Raw genomic sequence first — 20,314 nt, forward strand, 5'->3', positions numbered from 1 at the left:
CAGGGTCGCAAGGTAGAAAAGGGGGGCATTTCTGCTTTTCTAAAAAAATCAGCTCCTACTTTTATATTGAAGTGGATGAGCCACTGGAGCGGGTCTAGCTGCACAATTAGGCTCACTGAGACAATTCTGTAAGTCTGTCTGCTGTTTTGAGCACATTAAATGAGACACGACAAGTGTGGCTACAAACCAGTGAGGAAATCATGTGTCTAGAGTTTAATTTGTGGCCGTGCTGGCAATTTATCCAGAAAAAATCCTGAATGTTTTTTCGATCCCTCTCACTCTAACGATGATGTCACTCACTCTGACCCAACCCCATACACACTCATTGAAAAGTGTGAAATTTGTCAGAAATCCTCATGTGCTTTTAAAGGATTTATCTCAAAAACGGTACAAGCTATGAAAAAGTTGTACATACAGGATGAATACATTAGAAGTTTGTCTACAGCTCAGAATTTGAATGAAGTCTCTAGCTGAAAGTATGTGGACGCTTTAAAGGCTGAAAGAAGTAAGAAGATTTGAAGAGTTTCAAGACTGTTCCAATGCATTCTCTATGGGGAAAAAAAAATCAGAAATAGTTGAATATTGCAAAAAGTACGAATAGTTGAAAAGAGAAAAGACATAGCACACCTGTCCCGAAAAGGCTGAACATTTTGATATTTGAATTGTTGAAATAGCACAAAGTATGAAGGACTAGTTACATGACAAAGAAAGGCAGAAAATGGCCGAACCGAATAACATAATTCACTATAATTGTTGTTGAGGCAAGATTTGAACTAGGAATCGAACCCACAACCTCATGATCACTAAACCTTTACTCTGCCGCTTCGCCACAGAGAGCACAGACATAAGCATGTTGCCATTGTAATGTGATGATGTGCTGCAAACGGTGGCAGTAGCAATTAACACGTCCCTTAACGAACACCTGTCTCTTTGCATTTTTGACCAGAATTTTAGCCAGAAGACAAGTGTGGCTACAAAACTGGAGAAAATAATTTGTCTAGAGTTTAATTTGTGGCCGTGTTGACAGTTTAGCCAGAAAAACTCTAGAATGTTTTTTTGCCTCTATCCACTCTGGCACCACTCTAGCTCTGCTCGTTAGACGCAACACACACGCATTATAAAGCTGAAAAAAATCAGAAAAAGTTAAATATTTGAAAAAGTATAAAAAGTATGAAAAATTTGAATACATCCGATAAAGTCCAGAAAAAGCTGCACGTTTTGATATATGAATTGTTGAAATAGCACAAAGTATGAAGGACTAGAAGAAGACCGTAAAAAGGCGGAAGAAAATGGCCGAACAGAAGAACAACTAGGAAAAAATCCACACAATAACAGTAGTGCCCGGTGCGATTGCCCGTGGCCCTAATAATAATAAATTTATTTGTAGAGCACTTTCAAAGTGCTTTACAGAGGTTAAAGACAATAAGGAGCACAATCATCGATCGTACTTAGGGGCTATTTTATCATCATTGATGATGTAATGTGCACTGGTGTGATGGTGTGACTGTGTGGTGCTAGAAGAGACAACCAGACAGACACACAGCTGCATTCACCTCCAGGGGGAAACTGACAGATGCAGTCAGGAAGCTATAGCTCAGCTTTCACGATAGCAAAGTGATGTATACTGTAAGTGCAATAGCCTACTACTTTTAAGTTGATGCATTTTTGTCAGCAATAAAGATAAGATAAGATAAGATGTGAGTTAAAGTAAAGTTAATTTATTTTGTAACATAGAGGAGAAGGAGAAGAAGACAGGTGATTGGCAGATTGCTATTGATTGTGTTGTTCCTTTGTGTGGGAGATGGTTGGAGAGGTCTGAACCAACAGCGGCTTTCTCCTTTCATTTCATTTGTAATATCCATGTGGTCTGGCCGCTGGCTGTACTCTTTAAATCATATTATAGGCTACATCAATGTATATCGATGTAGAGGACAAAAAGTGGGATTTTGATACCAGTACTCACCTCAAGCTACAGTTTAAACACTGCAAAAACTCAAAATCTTTCCAAGAATATTTGTCGTATTTCTTGTCAAAATGTCTCATTTCTAGTCAAAACTCTTTCCACTTAAAACATGACTCATCACCGAAAATTAACTTGTTTTTAGATCATTTTCACTTGTTTCAAACACATTTTCACTTGAAATAAGCAGAAAAATCTGCCAGTGAAAGCAAGTTTTTTGTGCTTGTAATAAGGAAGAAAAACTTATCAGATTTTTCTACTTATTTCAAGTAAAACTAGAAAAAGCATTTCCAAGAATGGAAATGGTGTGACTGCTGACAGCAGCTGAACGCTGTTGCAGAATTAGCAAATAGTGCAAGCAGTGATCACCATACAAATGTTTGACCAAGGTCGGTATCGAACCCACAACCTCATGGTCAGTAGACTTCCACTCTGCCTCTAGGCCACAGTGCACACACAGTCGCAGAGACTGTTGTCTGTTAATGATCTGCACACTGTCAACATCAAGAAAGCTTGAGAGTCAAGCTTGAATGACTTAGAATGAAAATTTCTGTGAATTTCAGGCTGAGAGCAGCAGTTTCAACATGAAGCAAGTTATCAGAAGTCAACAGAGGACGACTGGGAAAATAATTCACTATAATTGTTATTGAGGCAAGATTTGAACCTGTAACCTTCAGGTCTCCAGCTCAGCAAACTAACCACTAGGCTACAGGCAGAGACAGTGTGTGAGGGGCAAAGAAAACCTTTAATAAGAGGATCACTGGCTCCTGCTTAAAAAAAAAGGTAAGGAAAGTGCAGAAATTAGCCACACCAAGAAAGAAGAGGACTTTTTTGTGACCTGTGACTATTTTTTGGTGAATTAAAATGATTTAAAAAGCACTTAACAGCAAGTTACAAACTGTGGCACTAGCAATTAATGCGTCTCTTAACGACCACCTGTAACCAATTGAGGGTGATGGAGGGGAGCAGAATTCATAACAAGAGTGCTCAACCTGGATTTGAACCAGTGACCTTGGGGTTGGCAAGCAGCCACCCTAACCACTACACTAGAGGAGAGTTGGGGAGAAGAGAGGTTGAGACTTTGATGAATGTGAGATTTTTCAATGATGCTTAAAATAAAAAGAAATTAGTATAAATTAGCCACACCAAGTAAGAAGAGGACTTTTTTGTGACCTGTGACTATTTTTTGGTGAATTAAAATGAATTAAAAAGCACTTAACGGCAAGTTACAAAGTTGAGCTCCTTCTCCTGCTGCTGTAAAAAAAAAATGCATTGGGCTGAATGAGAGCAGAGAGCTCCCTGGCTGCATTTAAAAAATATTTTAAATTATTATCTAAGTCTCTTTGCATTTTTGACCAGAATTTTAGCCAGAAGACAAGTGTGGCTACAAAACTGGAGAAAATAATTTGTCTAGAGTTTAATTTGTGGCCGTGCTGACAGTTTAGCCAGAAAAACTCTAGAATGTTTTTTTGCCTCTATCCACTCTAGCACCACTCTAGCTCTGCTCGTTAGACGCAACACACACACATTATAAAGCTGAAAAAAATCTGAAAAAGTTAAATATTTGAAAAAGTATAAATAGTTAAAAAGAGAAAAGTAATGCCGATAAAGTTCAAAAAAAGCTGCACGTTTTGATATATGAATTGTTGAAATAGCACAAAGTATGAAGGACTAGAAGAAGACCGTAAAAAGGCGGAAGAAAATGGCCAAACAGAAGAACAATAGTGTAAATATGCTTGAAAGAAGTAAAACGTGTCTAACAACAAGCTACTTTTTATATGATGAGTCTTATTTTAAGTATAATGAGATTTGTTTTGACTAGAAATAAGACAAATATTCTTGGTAAGATTTTGAGTTTTTGCAGTGAAGAGTCTGTTTCACATTTTTTGAAAATACTTTCTCATGCCTGCAAAGTAAATATGCTAAGCTAACACTAGCAGCGCAGTGTTTGCTCAGCACAAAGACAATAAACAACAGGCAAACTGCTAAGCGTAGCTCTGTGCGGAGGTAATTACAATTAACTTACCAGCACAGTGAAGATGTGTGTCATGTGTTTTGGTTTTATAGATTAAAGAATCAAAATGTAAGACGTGTTAACTTAGGAGGTGTTGGCTGATTTTGATCTTTCAGACAGAACCACAGTAAAATTGCTCTCATTATCTTTAAGAAATGGTTTATACACAATTTTCTTCTGCAATACTGTCATTTTCACATCTGTAGCTACAGTAAACATTGGTTAGCAACATGTTGCTATAGGTCAGTTGATACTAGCTTCACTGTGACAGGCTTGCTGTTTATTCCTGTTTCTTTGTGCTATAAGTTAACTGGCAGCTTTGTTTCAGTATTTTTTTACACAGTACAATTATTATGACAGTAAAAACCCAACATTTCTAAAGTGTTGCAACTATTAAAGGGATATTTCACCCAAAATTCAAATTTCACTTATTATCTACTCACCCTCATGTCAACTAAGAGCTGTGAGAATTTTCAGAGTCCTCCGTTCATTCTCTGAGTTACGGGGGGGTCCGTGCAGCAGTATTTGTCCATATAATGGTTGTGAATGGATACCAACTTTCTTCGTCCAAAAAGGCACACCAAAAAACATCCAAATACCTCCATAGTGCTCGTCTGTAATGTCCCTCTTGTATTGAAGCCCCAACATGAGAAATTGTTACGAAAAACATTAAATAAGTCTATATTTTAAGCTTGTTTGTAGCGGAAGCTCCCAGTGTCTCAGTTCACTGCTCTTCCTGTGTCAGGGCTTCAATACCAGATGGACATTACAGACGAGCACTATGGAGGTATTTGGATGTTTTTTGGTGTGTCTTTTTGGACGAAGAAAGTTGGTATCCATTGACAACCATTATATGGACAAATACTGCTGCGTGGACCCCCCCGTAACTCAGAGAAGGCACGGAGCACTCTGAAAATTCTCACAGCTCTTAGTCGACATGAGGGTGAGTAGATAATGAGTGAAATTTGAATTTGGGGTGAAATATCCCCTTAACAACTGTATTTTTTATTTTTGCCTCTCTTCACCTCTGCCTGCAGACAGGTGAGTATGCAACAGACGAAGAGGAGGAGATGAGCCCGGTGTTTCCCAACTCTATCGAGGTTTTTGACCTGGCAGAGAACCAGGACATGTTGTCTCCTGTGGAGCTGGACCCCGAGAAGCTGGCCCACAAATTTAAGGAGGTATTATATGTTGATTTAGATCATTTTCGATCCTGAGTTTAGTTATTTTACTCATTTGAGTTTCCTGATGTTGTCTTCCCTTTCTTGTAGCTCCAGATTAAACATGCAGTAACCCAGGCGGAGATCCAGCTGCTGAAGAGAAAGGTGAGACCACTTCACATTCAGTTCAATCCTATCTCAACACGCAGAACTGAAGTATCCAGGTGATACAGTATTGCAGAGGAGAAGGCACACTAGCATAACATCGGTTCTTTTTTTGTCCCAACGATGACTTAACGCTTGCTCTGCCTCCCACGTCCCACCCCCTCTCTCCCTGGCTGACCCCCTCCCCTCCAGCTGGCGCACGCGGAGCAGGATAAGTTGCGTTGGCGGATGGAGCGCGCTCAGTTGGAGCAAAATATCCGGGACAGTAAAGAGAGGATGGAGAAACTGGAGGGCTACTGGATGGAGGCACAGTCTCTATGTAAGGTAATGTATTCAAGAGTGAACAGTGAAATCTGGAGGGTTTTTATAGGTTTGTTTTTCATTGGTATTTAAATGGTTGTTTGGTTAATGAGTAGAGCTGGATGAAAAATAATCAAATACAAACATTTTCTGATTAATTTATGTGAATCAATTCTCAAGATCCTGAGCTTAATCTTGGCATTTTTACCTTTTTGCAGTAAAGGTTTGCATCTGTGCTAAATATACTGGCATATTTTATAATAACTTTATTTTGAAATATCAAGTTTCTTAACAAGTTAACACGAGTGCATCCCAGAAAGGCTGCACCTAACGATTATTTTTTATCGATTAATCTAACAATAATTTTTTCAATTAGTCAATTAATCTAACGATTATAATTATGAATTACTTGATTAATGACAATGAATTTACCCAAATAAAAAGCAAAAGCATGTCTTCTTAATATTTCAAGATTTTATTCAAACACATCTCTTGAAAAAACAAAACCTTTGTTACAAAAGTAACAAGATGAAATGTATGCACCATAAATATGCAACAGAAAATAGCTGCCTTATAATCTGGGTAAGCAACATAAATCTCTCCAAAATAAAGTTACAGCAAATGCTTCAATTCAATTCAAGTAAAAAGACATTGTACAACCTGTGCAATATAAGTAACTTAATTTTTAAGAGTGCATTTTTATCATTCTTCTTAAGTAACACACACGCTGATTACTAGGGGTACCATGTTAAAGGGATAGTTCACCCAAAATTCAAATTTCATGTCGACTAAGGGCTGGGAGAATTTTTAGAGTCCTCCGTGCCTTCTCTGAGTTACAGCGGGGCTCCGTGCAGCACTGCATGTCCATATGACGGTTGCAAATGGGCCTCACTTTTCTTCGTCCAAAAAGACACACCAAAAAACATCCAAATACCTCCATAGTGCTCGTCTGTAATGTCCCTCTTGTATTGAAGCCCTGACATGAGAAATTGTTCCGAAATAAATTAAATAAGTATATGTTTTAAGGTTGTTTGTAGCGGAAGCTCCCAGTGTTGCTCTGCCGGAATCTTGCGTGATTTGCGGAGCCGTGAACTGGGTGTCAATGCAAATCGTGCGAGATTTGCACTGACACAGACAAAGCAGTGAACTGAGACACTGGGAGCTTCCGCTACAAACAAGCTTGAAATATAGACTTTTTTTTTTTTTTCGGAACAATTTCTCATGTTGGGGCTTCAATACAAGAGGGACATTACAGACGAGCACTATGGAGGTATTTGGATGTTTTTTGGTGTGTCTTTTTGGACGAAGAAAAGTGAGCTCCGTTCTCAACCGTCATATGGACATGCAGTGCTGCGCCGAGCCCCCCTGTAACTCAGAGAAGGCACGGAGCCCTTAGTCCACATGAGGAGGTGAACTATCCCTTTAAACACATCACACATAATTCTGTTCCTATCTGTATCTGGATGCTTTATACTTTATGAAAAGTTTCTTTCACAGCAGCCATCTGAAGGCAGGAGGACATTTATCAGAAATCATTAGATTGATAGGATGTTTTTTTTTTTCTATCGTCTTGAATTAGCTGTTTAGAAAACCACTGACATGTTGTGGTGTTGCATTGTTTGACCACATCCTGCTGCTCTGTAACATCCAGATAACAGCGTGATTTTGTGGAGAAGCTGATTCCCCACTTTGCTGAGCTGTCATGTTTCACTCTGATTGGCTGGTTTGTCTCAGAGCTGTGAGCAGTGCTGGGACTGAGTGACACATTAATTAATAACCAGATCATAACAGTGCAGCTCTGCTCCGCCTAATTCAGTGCATTTGCACCAAGGCTGTAGACCCAACCCAACCCAACCCAGTAATTAGTCATTTGAATGAGCTTTTGTAATTGTGTAGAGTAGGCTATAGATGTGATGACGATGCCTTACTGTACCTGTGAGCTGAATCATTCTCACATTGATGTCATATCAGAATAATAACACATGAGAAATGAATGGCAACAACATTTTGTTATGCTGTAAAGCAGTGGTTCTTAACATGGGGTCCAGGGACCCCCAGGGGTCCTTGAGAGGGTTGAAGGGGGTCCCCAACTTTTTCTTGAAATTTTACCACTTTTTAAAAAAAAAAAAAAACTTTTTTTCTTTGTTGAGAAAGAATTTTTTTTTTTACGAGAAATGTTACCACTTTCTGTCAAGAAAATTTTTCCTTTTTTTTAATTTTTTCCTTTTTTTTTAGAATTTTTTCCACTTCTTCCTTAGAAATGTTCGAATGTTTTTGGAGAAATTGTACCACTTTTTTTCCAGAAATGTCTCTATAATATTTCCAAAAATTCACGCCAACGTTCTTCAGTCTCAGAACAAATATTTGTATATTTCTGATGTTTACTTCAAAATTTGGTCCAATGGGGGTCCGTGGTCTAATTTGTGTCAATTTAGGGGTCCCTGATGTAAAAAAGTTTGAGAACCACTGCTGTAAAGGAAATGTAAGTTCCCAGGATCTGACAGCATATGTGTGTGTGTGTGTGTGTGTGTGTGTGTGTTTGTTTGTTTCCAGGCGGTGGATGAACACCTGAAGGAAACCCAGGCTCAGTACCAAACCCTCGAGAGGAAATACAGCAAAGCCAAGAGACTGATTAAAGAATACCAGCAGAAGTAAGGGAGGGGGCATGAAATAAAGGTTTGTAGAGGAGTAAACGATGCCGAGACTTAAATGTGTGTAATATGTGCGCTTGTAGGGAGATAGAGTACCTGAAGAAGGAGACAGCTCAGCGTCGAGCACAAGAGGAGAGCGAGGCAACACACAAAGAAGAAACAGACAACCTGCAAGAGAAGGTAAACAAACAAACAAACACATTCTTTCTGCCTTGGTTTTCCATTTTCATCCTTTTATATTTATATTTTCTCCAGTAAATAGCCCCAAAACCTTCACACTTATTCATGTCTGGCATTTGTAACGTGACACAGATTGGAACATAACACTCATCCAAACAGTTTTCTCTGCTTCAATGATTGTTCACTTTCATTCCTAGCTGATCTGGGCTCAGTTTTTGACTGACGATCGCTTTGTAAAAAATAGAACCGGAGATACTGCAGTAGTCTGGTTTAAACCTTTTAGATAACTGTCAGAAATGTTCAGCAGTGGTGGGTGATGCTCTCTCATCGGTCATGGGAGACTGCCACGTTGAAAATGGCTGTTACAATCCCATGACAAGCCGGAGGTAGATGAGGTAGATGAGGTAGGTGAGGTAGATGAGGTAGATCTCTCTGCTGACAGCTCACTCACGGCTGTCAGCTCCTTTCAGTCTTCTCTCAGCGCCTCCACCCAGAAACAGCAGGCAACTGGCTGTGACTCATCTCTGTAATGAGTCTGACCGAAGCGCAGCCTGGACTGTGGCTGTGATGAGCAACACTTATGTGATGAAGGTCGTCGAGGTTCAACTTCATAGTGTTGGTACTTGAAAACAAACTTTTGAAATAACTTCAGAAGTGAAAAAAACAACAAAAAGACAACATATTTTTATTACAGTTTTTCTCGATTGCTAAGACACATTTCTCGAAAGCTTCTCTCATTTTCTCTAACTGTGAACACAAACCCAATTTTCAAGCTACATTCACAAAACCTCAGACTCTTCTTGCAAAACCAAACTTTCACTTCAAAACAGTTCAATCTGTGCCCAAAACTGAACTATGTTGTCAAATCGTGCCCCGGGTCAATCAAAATTAAAAACACTACTGAGCAGCCACTAAACACTACATAGAAAAATAGAAAACACAACGCTCAGCACATGAAGCTGTAGAAATAAATGTTTATCGTTCACTGTGGGCTAAATGCATGTTGCAAAACAAAAAACCTGTGCATTTACTGTAGCACTTCTCTCCTTCCCTTTCTTTCACCCTCCTCCCTCCCCACATCCATTTCATGCCCTTTTCCTTCCATCTTCTTTTTTCTTCCCAGTTCATCCCTCCCTCCCTCCCTCCCTCATCCTCTCTTCCTTCACCCTGTCGTCTCTCATCTTCTCCTCTTGCAAAACAAAAAACCTGTGCATTTAGCACTTGTACATACAGTAATTAGCACTTGTACATACAGTAAAAAAAAAAAGTACAAAAAACAGAAATCCTGTGTATTTTACACGTAGCACTTGTACAGTACAAAAACAAACAGAAATCTTGTGCATTTAGCACTTGTATGCAGTAGGCCTACGTAAAAATAAGTACAAAAATATAGAAATGAGAAGTGCACAACTCAGCCACAGCATCATTTCTCTGTACTGGATCAGGCCACAGGACTTCATCCTGAACTAGCTTACAGTATATGTGCCCTCACATCATTAGACACAAGTGTGGTCAATTTTGAGTTGTTGTGTTCAACCAGTGAAACTTGTGCTTTACTTGTGTTTGACTTTTGCCACCTGTGCTCAGCATTATGCAACACAGGTGCATCACAATGAAAATGTGTTGGTAAGTTGTGTCTAAACAGGTGAAAAGTGCTGATGGTTTTGCCAAAAGAGAGACTGATTCAATCAGTGGGTTCAGGCAACTGAGCATTTGGTTCAGACAACAGGGTTTAGTGTTTTAGCAATTGAGGAAAAACTGTATTACTTATACTTGAGTGTTTCTAACTGCAGATGCTATTGTGTGAATCATTTTGATGACAAAGGGCTTTATGCACAGCTCCACTACTTCCTGAAATAAGCCAGCTCCTTTATTTTTTGTCTTTTGATTGACTTGATTGACCAACTGATTAATCCAGGTGTGTCTGACCTCACAACAATGGTCAGACACACCTGGATTAATCAGTTGGTCCAATAATGGAAGACAAGAAATAAAGGAGCTGGCTTATTTCAGGAAGTAGTGGAGCTGTGCATAAAGCCCAATGAAAGCATAAAAAAGATGGTGACCATTCTTCAATATGTACAGAGCAGAGGTAAATGGATGAAGATAACTTTAAGAGACTGCATACAGATGTGGACAAAATTGTTGGTACCCTTCTGTTAAAGAAAGAAAAACCCCCAATTCTCACTAAAATAACTTGAAACTGACAACAGTAAAGGACCAAAGGACATTCTCCCAGAAGCTTTGTGGACTGATGAGACAAAACTGCAGCTTTTTGATCCAAAACTGAAGTCTTTTGGCAAGTCACATCAGCTCATCGTACACAGATGAAACACGGATCAGGCTCAGTTGTGTGTGGCTCTGTGGCCCTCTATGAGCCGTCTATGAGCCGTCTATGAGAACTGATCTGAATCCTATTGAACATGTGTGGAAGGAGCTGGAACATGCAGTCTGGAGAAGGCTGAGACAGCTGGAGCAGTTTGCTCAGGAGGAGTCGACAGGTGCAGAAGTCTGATTGAGAGTTACAGCAATGGTCTGACTGCAGTGATTGGCTCAAAAGGTTGTGCAACAAAATATTAAGTTACGATTAAGTTAAGGTCAATTTTGTCCAGGCCAGTTTCATTCGTTTGTTTCTGGGTTTTTTTCAAATATTTTATTTATTATTACTTTTGTCCATTTCAAGTTTTGAGTGACAATTGTGGGTTTTTCTTTATTTAACGAAAGGGTACCAACAATTTTGTCCACATCTGTATATAAGTATGTCTTATATGTGGCTTTTAAAGGGACAACGAGGAGTTTCTCCATCGGCAGAACGAAAAATTCCGCGACAATAAAAAAAGTCTCATATTAATGTGGATGAATCTACGTTACCCACACTTGTTAATGGGCCCATTTTCGATAAATATATCGTTTTGTCTCTATCGTTATTTTGTTATTATTAGTGGTGGTTGTTGGGGATTTGTATAGGTGTTTGGTGATTGACAATAATTATTAAGCATTAATAATCAATAAGCAGGTCAACTAAGCATTAATTATCGAGTTTAACAGATAAATTAATAAAGTTAGGATTAGCGGTATTGACTAATAATTACTAAAAAAAAGAATAGTTGTATTATTAATTAAAGTGAATTAATTAATAATAACTGCGGGGCACCACCCTGAAATCAGGGATCAATGACCAAACAATCAGTCTCGATTATAGAAATCTCTTATAGAATAGAATAATCAATTAAATACGAAGGCGTAAAGTCGAGCACAGACCCTGATAACCAGCTTTAACGTCACAATAGAATGTACACAAACAACCACAGAACAACTACTTGAGTTCAAGGACATTTATTACTAAAATCATCTAATAGTACACACTCAAGTTCAGGTAATTCAAAGGAATAAACAGTTCAGCAAACATACACTCTCAATGGCTTAGAATGAGCGTATGATGTGTGTGTGTGTGTATATAGGCTATGTGTGTGTGTGTGTGCGTGTGTGTGTGTGTGTGTGTAGCCTAAGAGGGGGAGGGGAGACGTCGAGTGACGTCAGAGGGCGTCGAGTGACGTCGGATGGCGCTCGTTCGAGTGAGACAATGGACACGAGGTGGCTGTTTCCACGTGTTCCTCAGATCCACACACAATGGTCACAGTCACGTCGCTCACACTGATCACTCTGATACGAACTCTGTCGGAACACTCGTGTTTGGGGCGGAGTCCCTTATGGCGGCCCATTGTGTTACATAGGCAGGTATATGTGTGTGGGTGTGTGTGTGGGTGCGCGGCTGCGCACGTGTGTGTGAGTTAGTAGAGAGGAAAAAGGAGAGAGAGAGAAGAGGGAGAACGGCGGCTAAAAGGGCGATCGGTTATATTAGTCAGGGCAGAACCCAATCGGTATCCAACTACCACAGTGAGAATGAAAGAGCTGACGCTCTGATATCTTCACTGGTCTTCTGACGCGGATACGGAGAATTGCGTTCAGCACGTGACTAAGACCTAGTTAATATAACTAGTAAACATCGATCGACCACTCTAGTTAATACAACTAGTAAACATACAGCAAAATCACAATCAACATAACAGGACGCGGAGGTCCTAATAAAATCACGCTTAATTCTAGTCGCTGCCCAGACAAAAGCTCTCTTACTGAAGCGTGCTTCCCAGTGCTGATGATGAGGTCCGTCGACCTGATGGCCTGGGGCTGCTGTAGCGTCCCACAGCGGGATAAAACTGGTCGTCCTCTGGAAGGGTGGCAGAAAGGAGGGCCAGCTGAGTTAACTCTGATGACGGCGGAATCCTCGGCGGAGTCCGGCGTCGGCGCGTGAAGAAAGGCGATCGTCACTTCTGCGGCAGATGTAGGAGGGAGAGAGCGGCGGGTTGCGCGGCGGTCTCCACAGGATCCAGGTGTTTCAGATGAAACTTAGCAGTTTACTTGCCCAGCAAGCTCAGAACTGCGGCCTAGGTATTGAGTCCAAACGTTTGGTGCGCCCCCTTTAGTAACTTGGTTGCGTGAAGCCGGAGCTCCTTGCAGCACTTGGTTACCTGGGAAAAAGCATGGGGCTGCGCGTCGCCGCAGCATTTAAACCTTCGGTGACGTCACGGGGATCCCTGGGGTTCCCCCCAGATACTGACCAATGGGAGGCCAGAGTTTGAACATCTGGGTGGAATCACACCTAGGTGTGATTTAACGGGCGTTGTCTGCTGGCGCGCATTCCTTGTCCCCAGCTGGTTTTATGGCCCTTTGTTTGAGAACATGTGGGTTGAAGTCCCAACATGGTGGAAATGCTGGGCGAGCCGACCAGCGTTTCTTTACTTTCGGTTTCGCGGCGAGTCATGAGAATAACGCCGCCGAATCGCCGTTTATGGTCGGAACTATGACGGTATGTGATCGTCTTCCAACCTCTGACTTTAATTATTGATGAATGAAAACATGAGTCTGTCTTGCGCCGGTCAAAGAATTTCACGGTGCGCGGAGGCTCATAAATGTAGTGTGAAAACACTTTGCTTTTCCAAAACTCCTCGTTGTCCCTTTAAAGGAAATGAGAGTAATGATGGGGACTTGGGCCATGATTGTCGCATTGCCTAACATGGCTGTATAACTTTATTAGGTTTGATATAGTTTAGATGTATATTTAGTTATAACCCACTGTGTGTGTTGTTTCCACAGATTACAGACTTGGAGACCAAAGTGGACGCCCTGAAGACCCCCAAACCCTCCTAGACTGCTGCTACTTCCTACCTCCTACCTGTGACTGGACGAGGAGGAGCTCTGCCTTCATTCTGACCAGGGCTGTATTTTATTCTAATCAACCATTTACTGCACAGACAGGGAACGAAATCAAGGACGACAACTGCAAGAGAGAGGACGGAGGAGAGTGACGTTCAAAGTGAAAAACCAACGTCTCATCTGCCATCTGCCAGCAGCTTAGAGCTCCGTCAGTCAGCAACCAATCCCAGAATGCACCTCCTGTAATACCCAGAGTCCTCCTTGTGTGTCTTCCTGGCAAAAGGCTTGGCAATCAACACGGAAACCACATTCAACAGCGTATACATAATTTATGGATGATCTGTTTTCTTTTCTCCTCTCCTCATTAACGGTGTTGCACCAGGACTCTGCTATTGATTCAGATTTATTTTAAAGAAGCGCTTTTAATAAACAGGCTCGTCACAAAGTGCTTTATAGGGTCACAAAGGGGAGAGATGCAGAACAAAACAAAAGAGGACGAAAGTCATTTGGTTGTTGTCGTACTACCTTTGAACTGTGTGGTTTTTGAACCATCTTTTTTCTTTTTTTTTTCTGTGGGGACTGGACTGGATTCTTACAAAGAGACAGACGTGTTTTCTGTAACATGGCGTTGGATCATTTGAATCAAGAACTAAGTGTCCACCTCATTTTTAAAGACTCAACTCTTACTCTGAAGTGGAACCTCTGTAGTAATGACAAACCATGACAAAAACTTACCTTGAAAAGGAAAAAGCCACCGCCCTGTGAAAACTATAAAACAAAATGGCCGACAAATTTCCAATCTGTGACAACAACTGGGAAAATAACAGAACACCCTCGTCCCTTCCCCGCCTTTGTTTTTTGCTTTTCCAGGCTAATTCTCTAAGAGCAATGGAAGGAATCAGGCAGAAATGTGCATTTCAGGTCTGAAGTGGGGGCGTATTGTTTGTATATATTCTAAACTTGTATTTAAAAGTGTTTAAATGGCTTAAGCAATTAAGAGGGTCTGATAGGGGTGAGTAAGGCGGTGCAGTGGGTGAATGATGACGTCTGGCTGTGGAGGGTGGACTGGTTCAGCTGCCCAGATTCAGTCTGTTTCATCTCCATCACCATCAGTGGCAGACAGGGTGTGAATAGTCTAATAAGTGCTTACAGAGCTTCTAATGGTGTATATTTGTTGGTGTTTACTGCAGTAACTGTGGGTTTACATTGATTTTAACATCCTGCTCTTCGGGAGAGCCATGTACAATATTCTTTGAATTGGTGCAGGGAAACATCGTGCTCAGTTTTCAGAGGTTTGCTCTTATCCGCACTCACAAAAAACAACTGAATATGCTTGCTTGAATATACTACCAGTATTCGGAGGCTGTTTTGGTTCAGCTCCAGCTTCCACTATGCAGCTGCTGCATAGATCCCTGAGCTCAGGCTACAGGGTGAAGTGAGAGCATTCACTTGAACTCATGTATTCAGAAACATCTGGTATGTACATCAGGGTCGCCTGAGGTGAACTTCTACATTGCTCAAACATTTCTTGGAGGCAGAACTGTAGACATGATCTCATTGGTTGAGTTAAATTTAAGTTGGTGAAGGCAAAGACAAAATGTTCAAATCAATAGGAGCTTTTTGAGTCAGATATGATATGAGAACAGTGTATTTGGAATGTATTTTGTACACAAACACACTGGAGGAGTTTACAGTTACTGATTGTCCAGTTTTAATCTTACTTGATTTGCCTTTTTGTGTGATGAACTGATGAACATTTTGGATTGACCAAAAAATGACACCAGTGATACTCCAGTAGTCTGAAATCTTTTAATAACTGTCAGGAGGTTTTCAGTAGTTGTGAGTGATGCTCCCTCCTCACTGGTGTTCCTCAAGGATCCATCCTCGCCCCTTTTGGTCCTTACATATTGCAAGTAATTGAATGGAAGAATAAGAAATGAACCTACCAATCATATTGTGACTTTAACTTATTTTCATCACTGTTTGTCTTGTAATTAGCTAGCGGAGCCTTTCTATGCTAACCAAGCAGGATAGCTTTGCCTCTGAGAAATGTTTGTCTAGCGAGACCGTTCATGTGGATATGAGCTGCAGTGTTAATCAGAAAGCAGTGTGCATGTAAACACACTCTGCACATCTTACCTTAGGAGGAGAGTTAAATGTCCCAGTGCCAGTATTATGACTTTAGGAACTAAACTTAAGTTAGTGATACATATATGCCTGATGTAGTCCAAATATAGGTTGAATATAAACATGTTGCTGTGGTTATCAACACTGTTTCTTTTCCCCCAAAGATTTCTATTTGATCAGATGAATTCAGTCACTCAGAGGAAATACACAGCACAGAGAAAATGTTGTTGAAAATGCTTGTGCCTAAAATTTGAGTCAGTCAGAGTGTCACTTTGGAAATGGTAATTAATCACAATTTATCCCTTTTCTATGTGGAGAATGGACAAATTGACTTTTAGGGATTGAAGTGTGACTCTGTGGTAACAGTGCAGTCTGTATTTAGACAGTTATATAGGATACTGTATCTATAACTTATATAACTATTCTGAGTTGACTGTACCCAGAGGTGGATGATGTTCCAGATGTGCGGTTCATATGTGTATATGGATGATGGTGAATTGGTGCTCAGTTAGACAGTGTTCAACAGAAGTGAGAGTCACACAATGTTCTGATGGGGCTGGTTGTGTATTTTCCTGCTCTATTGTTGTCATTCACCCCTGTGATTGTTGTGAGTCCATGTTTGTGTTCCCTCAAGACAACACAGCTTGCTGGCAAGCTCTCATAAGGTCTCATCCATTGATAATGCTGAATTAGAAAAGTGAATAAATTAGACTAATTCAATTCTAATAAATACTAAATACAGTTACTATTGGTTTTGAGAGTTACCCCCTGCTGTGAGATACAGTGAAGGGCATAAAAAATATATTTCACCAAAAAAAGAAACCCATGTGAAGCATGTTATTTTTTAGCCATGCTGAGTGTGTCAGTTCATCCACTATTCTGGTCCAGACTGACCTCAATAACTGTTGGATGGATTGCCGTGAAACTTTGCAGGGACATTCATGTTGCTCAGAGGTGACCCCCGACTCTTCACCAGGCCCAGTACTCTGGTTGATGGGTGTTCTAGTCGACCTCTATGAGTATTACCATGGTAACATTTAAACTTGCCAACAATCAGCATGTTAGCATCATCACTGTGAGTGTAAACGCATGCTAACATTAGCATTTAGCTCAGTGCACTGCTACACGCATGGCTGCAGATTAGTTTCATTTAAACTACTTTAAAAAAAAAAAAAAAGAAAATAGTTTGTTTTAATATCTTGCAAACACAAAATATGAAGATGTGGATAAAGCAGTTTTGCTTGTTATTAATGTTCAAATCAAATGTTGCATTTCCACACTTACAAACCAATCTCCACAATCATTTGTGTGTGTCGTCCCTTCACATGTTGAGGTATTTGCTCTCCAAGCTTGTCTTGCGTCGACCAATCTGTCCCCACCTTCAGCCGTGGACTTCACCCCACAGTGTTCCAGCTGAAGCGTCCCAATCGATACCTCTGACCCACAGGAAGTAGTTTGTGTTAGATGTGGAGTGGAAATGGTTTAGCTTCCAACAGGAGCATTAGAGATTTCAACCGAATGGATCTCATTCTTCTGTTGTGCTGCATTTTCTCGCCTGCCCTGATGTGATTATGTTTGAACTGGACACGGAGCAGCGATTCCGGTCTCACAGTGTGAACTTTATGTTTTCATGCAAGATTGAATCAAACAGAAACATTGTTTTCTTCTTCTTCTTCTTCTTCTTCTTCTTCTTCTTCTTCTTCTTCTTCTTCTTCTTCTTCTTCTCCTTCTTCTTCTTCTTCTTCTTCTTCTTCTTCTTCTTCTTCTTCTTCTTCTTCTTAAAAACCAAGTATTTGTTCGGAACTTGCAGTTTGTTTACATCGTCCTGTCATAGAGAGAGCGTTTTTAAAAGGAGGCGACTCACCTGAGTATTTTTATTATTTTTATTACAGTCTTATCTCTATGTCAAAACCGACGTGAGCTGTATAATTACTGTTTCATCACCAAAATCAAGTCCTGGTCACTTTTGGGTTTAATATCTAAACACAAGTTAGTGATCACTTTGCCTTGTTACGACGGCTTTGTCTTGTAAGTTAAACCTGCTGCTTTTGCCTTTACAAAGCCTTCAGACGTGTGTGTGTGCTAGCTGTAGCTGACTGTCACGGGTGTTTTCCCATCATGTCTGCCCATCACTCATCATACCTGCATCAAAACCAGTGATTGAATACATAAATGAGGGTTCCCGGTGTTTTAAAGAGTGTTTCCCAGTGGTCACAGACAAACTGCCATGACTGACGGATTGTAGCACTACAGCATTTAACCACTGTAACAGATTGTAGATGGATTGATGCCTTTTCTCCATGACATTTCTCATTACTCGTGTTTTGATTACTTATCAAACTCAGCTCTTCCCCCCGCTTTGCATTCTGGGAGCTGTTGTACAGATCCCATTGTCTCACTAGTGGCCTCTGAGCTGCAGGGCTTTAGTGCCTTGCTTCAAGGTTAAAGGTTAATGATTGCTGTCCAAGCATACACACACAGGCGTTCCACCACCAGCTTCGCTATTCATTTTGATGATGAGCCCCCCCTCCCCAAGGTCAGAACTGCATCGAGGTGTTTGGACCCAATTACATGAGTCCAGTTTCCACAGACACTGTGGATGCAATGACCCTTATTTGATGCTCAGGGTGGAAAGCTAGAAAACTGTCCTGTAACCACTGGTGACCGCTCTTTAAACACTCCACAGCCACAGCCAATAGGATTAGCCTGTTAGATACAGTATAGATTTGTGCTCATGTAATGTTTAAGGATCTGAAAAAAAAATGGGGAAAAGTTTCATTTAGAGAAGATGTGATATTTTTTAAATTATGTTTTTCTTGGAATTTTCCATTTTGCATTGTTTTATTATGCTCCGACACCCAACCTTCATGGCATTTTTTTTTTTTATAAATAATATTAACCCTAGGCTTGACTTCTCATACACTGTTGAAATCAGAATTAGGTGTCATGTGGTTTGTTATATGAGTGATCATGGACTGAGCGGTGCCAAACACTGTGAGCAGGACAATCTGACAGTGTGTGAGCTGAGCGAGCTTCCAGAGCGTCTCAGGCCTGACACAGATTTCCTTCTCTGCCTGGTTCTGTTCTACAGTTGATGCCACCATGTTTGTCTGAACCAATACCTGTCTGTCAGCATTACTAAATAAATATATGTTGAACAAGAAACAAGAGGACTGATTTAAGTGTTCAAGTATAAAAGTGTGGGTGCCTTTCCAAATCTATATGTACCTGCAACATCACTTACTGACTGACTTAAATCTTTTCCCTGAAAATGTTTATACAGTATATATATAAGTGTATAGTTTGTGTTTTTTATCTGCTGAGATGTCACAGGAAATCACACACACACTTACAGTAAGCTGAAGTCAAGTTTGAAATCTACAATGTAAAAACAACTGTGTAAGTGTTTAAAGGGATAGTTCACCCAAAATTCAAATTTCACTCATTATCTACTCACCCTCTACTCAGTCCTCCGTGCCTTCTCTGAGTTACGGGGGGGGGGTCCTCGCAGCAGTATTTGTCCATATAATGGTTGTCAATGGATACCAACTTTCTTCGTCCAAAAAGACACACCAAAAAACATCCAAATACTTCCATAGTGCTCGTCTGTAATGTCCCTCTGGTATTGAAGCCCCGACATGAGAAATTGTTCCTCCGGTCAGTGCAAATCACGCGAGATTTGCACTGACACAGGAAGAGCAGTGAACTGAGACACTGGGAGCTTCCGCTTCCCTAACCCTAACCCTAAGCTTAAAATATAGACTTGTTTAATTTTTTTCGGAACAATTTCTCATGTCGGGGCTTCAATACAAGAGGGACATTACAGACGAGCAGCATGGAGGTATTTGGATGTTTTTTGGTGTGTCTTTTTGGACGAAGAAAGTTGGTATCCATTGACAACCATTATATGAACAAATACTGCTGCAGACCCCCCCGTAACTCAGAGAAGGCACGGAGGACTCTGAAAATCCTCACAGCTCTTAGTCGACATGAGGGTGAGTAGATAATGAGTGAAATTTGAATTTTGGGTGAACTATCCCTTTAAGATAAAATACACAGGAAATAAATTACATCTCCATTTCTGTAATTATTTTTATGTTTATTATTAATTTATGAAGAAATAATGAAAGAAATCAAGAAAGAAATGAATAGTTATCTGTCATGTTGTTCAATAGAAAGTGAGTTTAGATGACAGCTACCTGCTCTCCTCCACACTGACTCTGTGTGGTCTGGTGGTCCGGTTCTGATCTGCTGATTTGGATGGTCCTCAGGTTGATGTGTAGGCCTCTCCTTAGGTTTCTCCAGGCTGCTGGTCTGCTGCTGGAGATGCTGGTTGTTCTGTCGCTCAGACTTCAGCTTCACACCTCTGGATGTTTGGGTCTGAAACTTTTTGGAGCCATGTTCTTCTTTCTCTTTGCCCTGAGGTTCATGTTGAGAATGGCAGTTAATCAGTCACCAAGTATTAAAAAGCATCTTATTTATCCCACACTGACCAACAGGTTGTACACAACACAATCTGTTATTTATTATCAGTTGAATAGCT

The 20,314-nt window shown here is 40.5% G+C and overlaps 1 protein-coding gene across 2 annotated transcripts in view; it reads left to right on the plus strand.

Moving 5' to 3' along the window:
* LOC146983872 (neurabin-2-like) overlaps positions 1–15,596 on the plus strand; it is an 81,364-nt gene extending 65,768 nt beyond the window's left edge. Inside the window, exons 10-15 of one of the 2 annotated variants that reach the window (XM_085785240.1) lie at positions 5,012–5,155; positions 5,246–5,299; positions 5,492–5,623; positions 8,153–8,250; positions 8,334–8,430; positions 13,585–15,596. In XM_085785240.1, the coding sequence (XP_085641366.1) occupies positions 5,012–5,155; positions 5,246–5,299; positions 5,492–5,623; positions 8,153–8,250; positions 8,334–8,430; positions 13,585–13,638 (579 nt within the window). In that variant the 3' untranslated portion in view covers positions 13,639–15,596. The remainder of the gene's footprint in view (positions 1–5,011; positions 5,156–5,245; positions 5,300–5,491; positions 5,624–8,152; positions 8,251–8,333; positions 8,431–13,584) is intronic. The other variant, XM_085785241.1, reaches the window with a different exon arrangement.
* Positions 15,597–20,314: the final 4,718 nt, after the last annotated feature.

The sequence above is a fragment of the Trachurus japonicus genome, chromosome 8 (genome assembly GCF_045865225.1).
Source record: "Trachurus japonicus isolate A0001 chromosome 8, Traja_1.0".
NCBI lineage: Eukaryota > Metazoa > Chordata > Actinopteri > Carangiformes > Carangidae > Trachurus > Trachurus japonicus.